Consider the following 5,194-nt stretch of genomic DNA (forward strand, 5'->3'; position numbering starts at 1 on the left):
TGACACGGAGTTTAAGAAAGTAGAAAAGACGGAATATTGTGGTAGGAGGAAGAAATTATAGCTTCTTGAATTGAGAAATGGCTAGTTGAATACTCTCTCCGTTTCAATTTGTTTGTTTGCTTTTGACGTGACACGGAGTTTAAGAAAGTAGAAAAGACGGGATATTGTGGTAGGAGGAAGAAATTATAGCTTCTTAATTGAGAAATGGCTAGTTGAATACTTTCTCCGTTTTAATTTGTTTGTTTACTTCTGACTTGACACAGAGTTTAAGAAAGCAGAAAAGACGTAATCTTGTGGTAGGAGGAAGAAATTATAGCTTCTTAATTGAGAAATGGCTAGTTTGATGATACTAGCTCCGTTTTTATTTGTTTGTTTGCTTTTGACTTGACACAGAGTTTAAGAAAGTAGAAAAGACGGAATCGTGTGGTCTTGATATATGTTGAATGTAAAAATTGGTTCTTGATTAAAAATGCTACTTCCTCTTAGTGTTTTTGTTTTTGCTTAAGATGTTCGTTTCATCGTCTTGTTTTCTTGATTATTTTTTCTTGTTGTAATTTACTTAGAGTTTTGTTTCCTTTATTATCTAGCAGTGTGTTATAGTTTTGTTGTGTGCTTTTATATTTTTGTTTGTTATACTGTTGTCTGTCATGGCCCTTCCCCGGACCCTGGGCATAGCGGGAGCTTTAGTGTACCGGGCAGACCTTTTTTTTATACAGTTGTCTGTCATGAGCCGGGGGTTCTATCGGAAACAACCTATCTACTTCATCTGAGGTAGTGATATGGATTGCGTACACTTTAACCCCACCGCCCCTCCTCAGACCCGACTTTGCGGGAATACATTGGGTATGTTGTTGTAATTTACTTGGAATTATGCAATGTTGCTCCAACCAGGTAGGTGTTTAGATTGGGTGGGGGGTAGGGGCAAGAAATTGTTGCTTCTCGATTGAGAAATGTCTAGTTTAATACTCTCTCCGTTTTAATTTGTTTGTATGGTTGTGAGTTGACACGGGGTTCAAGAAAGTAGAAAAAATCGAATCTTGTGGTCTTAAACTACAGATATGTTGAAAGCACCCAAGGGTGTGGCCTCGTACGCGAAATCTGGCCTGGACCCCACGATTATAAAAAAAAGATGGCTAGAGATATGTTAGAATGTATCAAAATGATCGTTGATCTTGTGGTCCTAAACATGTCATGTGGAAAGTTAAGAATTAACGGCTAGGTGAATAGAGGTACTAGTGTTTGTGAGAGATAAAAGGTTAGTCGTGCTATTAATTGAGGTCCGCTCAAGTATTTCCTGGACTTCTTTGTTTTTTTTTTTCTTGAACCGAGGACCTATCGGAAGTAGCCTCTCTACCTCCCAAGATAGGGGTAGGGTCTGCTACACACTACCCTCACTAGACTGCACTTGTGGGATTACACTGGATATGTTATTGTTGTCGTTGTTGCTTGTAGTTGATTATGTATGAGAAATTGACTTCACTCTTTTAGAATCGGAAGTAATACGTTCACCTCGTGGCCAACTTAGCGTTGTCTGCATTTGACCTTCAACTGTCTACGGCTCAATTTTCTCAAGGCTTCTTTTCCTTCTGTTTCGTATTAGTTTGGTTCCCAACTATGATTTTTAACATATGCCATGTACATCTCCTTCTTTTGTACTTATACGGAAAATGCTTTGACGGAAACTCGATCTTTCGCTTTATATTATCCCAATCCCAAGGTATTGTTGCTTACGCACACCACAGAACTCCGATTATTTTTGCCATATAGCTGCGTTACGTTTCATCTATTCGAATAGAATTCTTTCTAGAAGCTTGCCGACATTAAAATGCTTTTTGTGTGAGAAATACTCGGAAGCGTGGTATACAATTTCTTGGATGGTTTTTGTTCGTTCAGTATGAGTTCGAGTGCAATGCACAGTCCTCCTCCCCTCCAACCAACGCTAACGCATACACACAAACTGAAAAATGTTTGTGGTAGATATTCACCGTGCTTACATTGTCCTGAGCCGGGGGCCTATCGGAAACAACCTCTCTGCTTCATCTGAGGTAGTGGTATGGACTGCGTACACTTTACCATCCGCAGACCCCACTTTGGGGGAATACACTAAAAGTGGGGATACACTGGGTATGTTGTTGCTGTTGTATTCACCGTGCTTGCATTGTTGGTCCCTTGACAAATGACAGTCGAATACTTGAATCGTGATTCGAAGCTTTATTCATGTTGCTGCAGATCAGCTCCCTTCACCTGAGATGGATGCATTGTCGAAACAGGTTAGCTTTTCTTTCCCGTCATGCAATAGTAGTTACATATTTCCGATAGTTTTGCTTTGTGGTTCAATCTTCGAAGTTACTCTGCTTGCACATCCGCATCGTGGAGGAATAAAGTTTTAATAGAAGGTCTTCATGCACAAAATCGGGATGTGAAATAGTTCAAGCACTAAATGATTTGGAATTACGATGTACTTGATTATCATTCTTAGATATTTTCTTGTATTACTTAAGCAGACGTTCTCTCGTCAAGTTGATTTCTGTGCAACAAAGTCTTTATCATCGATTATGGATATCGTAGATGATTCTTCAAAGGTAACACAATGCCAACAATCATCTATTGTTCACCGTCGAAATATTGACCAGGCAATGTGTTCAAAGCATCCTCGTCGCTACTTTGGACTCCATTATACTCGACGGAGGTCTGCTACTAATGCTGAGGGATCAACTTCGCGTGGTGGAACGACGCCTTTTTGTGATGTGAAAAGGTCCCTAACGCCAGCTAGTAAATGCAACTCGGTTTCTGGACATGACACAGGTGCACCTTATTTGCTCTTTTTCTTCCTAAATCTCGCACAAATATTTAGTCGTTGGCAAGGATCTCGGTCTCTTTTGGAGATCGAGTTCGTGTTTTGCCATCAAATGAATACATAGACGAACCCCCGGAATGGCTGAATCAGACAAAAAGTTCATTTAGACACCCATGTCGGGGCCCAACCTATTGAACGTCTTATCACTTACGTTATAAAAAATGTGTCTATTGATCACTCATCTTACAGTACTAAACGAACTAAGGTGCGTGAATGTTAGTCGTTCTTGATTTCTGGCGGGAGACACGTGACCTGGCCTTGCCACCAAGGGGTGTTCAATAGGCACATTCTCGACAACGTAAGGTGTTCAATACGTAGGGCCCCTAGATTAGTTGTCCAAAATCAAAAACGAGCCTAGGAGTAACTGGTAAAGTTTCTGCCATGTGACCAGGAGATCACGGATTCAAGCCGTGGAAACAGACTCCAGCAGAAATGCAAGGTAAGGCTACGTACAATAAACCCTCGTGGTCTGACCTTCCTCGAACTCCGCACATAGTGGAAGCATTAGTGCATAGGGCTTTGCTTCTTTGATATTATTTTCTTCTTCTCACTTGACTTCCTTTGCATTTCTTTTCAGAGAGTAAGCAGAGTGAACTTCACAAACCAGATGCAGTCGACGCCGCGCCCAGTTTATTGGCAACGAATGCAACATCTCACAACGTCAAGAAGCAGCTTTGCGGATTATGTCAGAAGCGTTTGAGAAAGAAACGTGATATACTCGATAGCACCTTATCATCCAGCGAGCCCTCCGTTGTGGCGGTTTTAGTTTGTGGTCATCTCTACCATGCTGATTGTTTGGAAGACAGAACACACCATGAGGATGCAACAGATCCACCCTGTCCGATTTGTCGTGGCATCAACTGAGTAGGTTTGCCTTTGTACTTGAATGTAGATAATCTTAGACGCGGATCTAGGATTTGAATAGCTCTGAGTTGCGTAGACATGTATACGTATATGTCTTAAAATCTCGATACAATGTACTACAACATACGCGTTTCATCATTTGGATACCAGATGTATTTTGGGGGAAATGTAGCTGACAAGAGGCATCAAGAATCAGTTTTTAAGTGTTTGTAGAAACTTTTCAATGTTTTCTTGCTCTTGTAAATATTTGTATTGTGTTCTAAGTATAGCTAGAAGTAAGATAGATTGATGCATGTTGGATTGATGTATTATACTAATTAAATCCATATTTAGCAGCACCAGGATTTTCACCAAGGTTTCATCAGAGGTCGATGCAATATTTAAATTTAAATTTTATGAGTTCAATCTTTAAGGTTCTTCGCATTTAACCTATTAAAATTTTAAAGTTGTGAGTTCACACCAGCTATTTATTGTACGATGGACCCGGTGCTATAAGGTTGCATCCACTCGTGGCTCTTCAAAAAAAAAAAAGAAAAAGGCAGTTTGATGCACTAAAGCTACCGCTATGTGCGGTGTCCAGGGAAGGGTTCCACCACAAGGGTGTATCGTACACAACCTTATCTTGCATTTCTGCCAGAGACTGTTTCCAAGGCTTGAACCCGTGACCTCTTGATCACATGGCAGCAACTTTACTCGTGACCTTCTGGTCCTGGTTCTTCTTCTATTATATATACATAAAAGAATCAATATTGGAGCAACAGCAAAAAGTAGCTTCTTGCGACTTATAGATCACGAGTTCGAGCTGTGGAAACAGTTATTAATACTTTCGTTAGTACAGATTTGTTTATACGTACCCCTTGGAATGCGACTTTTCCTTAGACCTTGCGTTAAAAATCAATCTTGGAGCAACAGTAAAGTTGTCTTCGTGTGATCGATAAATTAAGAGTTTCAGTTGTGGAAACTTTCGTTAATATGTATTAGTATAGATTGTTTATACCACACCCCTTGGAATGTGGCTTTTCCTCGGACCCTACTAAGATTGTTGTCTTCATTTGGAGCAACGGTAAAGTTGTTTGTGTGTGATCTATAAATTACGAATTCGAGCCACGGAAACCTTCATTAATACTGCATTAGTATAGATTGTTTATACCACACCCTTCGGAACGTGGCTTTTCCTCGGACCCTACTAAGACTGTTGTCTTCATTTGGAGCAACAGTAAAGTTGTCTTCGTGTGATCTATAAATTACGAATTTGAGCCATGGAAACCTTCATTACTACTGCATTAGTATAGATTGTTTATACCACACCCCTCGAAATGTGGCTTCTCCTCGGAACCTACTGACACTGTTGTCTTCATGTGATCTATAAATTACGAGTTCGAACTGTGGAAACCTTCATTAGTACTGCATTAGTATAGATTGTTTAGACCACACCCCTCAGAATGTGGCTTTTCCTCGGAACCTACTAAGACT

General features: G+C 40.3%; 1 protein-coding gene across 2 annotated transcripts; it reads left to right on the plus strand.

Moving 5' to 3' along the window:
- Positions 1-6: 6 nt before the first annotated feature.
- Positions 7-4,075, plus strand: LOC107840796. Of its 2 annotated transcripts, none has more exons than XM_016684714.2 (4): positions 7-2,124; positions 2,230-2,270; positions 2,505-2,805; positions 3,435-4,075. In XM_016684714.2, exons 1-4 carry the CDS (start codon positions 1,965-1,967, stop codon positions 3,719-3,721), a joined length of 789 nt encoding a protein of 262 aa, XP_016540200.2. In that variant the 5' UTR covers positions 7-1,964; the 3' UTR covers positions 3,722-4,075. The 2 variants fall into 2 exon arrangements, with proteins under 2 accessions (XP_016540200.2, XP_016540201.2); XM_016684715.2 differs by having other exon boundaries at positions 2,634-2,805.
- Positions 4,076-5,194: the final 1,119 nt, after the last annotated feature.

Source organism: Capsicum annuum, chromosome 9 (assembly GCF_002878395.1).
Source record: "Capsicum annuum cultivar UCD-10X-F1 chromosome 9, UCD10Xv1.1, whole genome shotgun sequence".
In the NCBI taxonomy this organism is placed as follows: Eukaryota; Viridiplantae; Streptophyta; class Magnoliopsida; order Solanales; family Solanaceae; genus Capsicum; species Capsicum annuum.

Excerpts from the sequence above, each read along its gene's own strand:
- LOC107840796 (XM_016684714.2), top strand. The coding sequence starts at position 1,965 with ATGTTTGTGGTAGATATTCACCGTGCTTACATTGTCCTGAGCCGGGGG. Across the intron at positions 2,125-2,229 it reads TAAAAGTGGGGATACACTGG|ATCAGCTCCCTTCACCTGAG; the intron begins GTATGTTGTTGC and ends ATGTTGCTGCAG. Across the intron at positions 2,806-3,434 it reads GGTTTCTGGACATGACACAG|AGAGTAAGCAGAGTGAACTT; the intron begins GTGCACCTTATT and ends ATTTCTTTTCAG.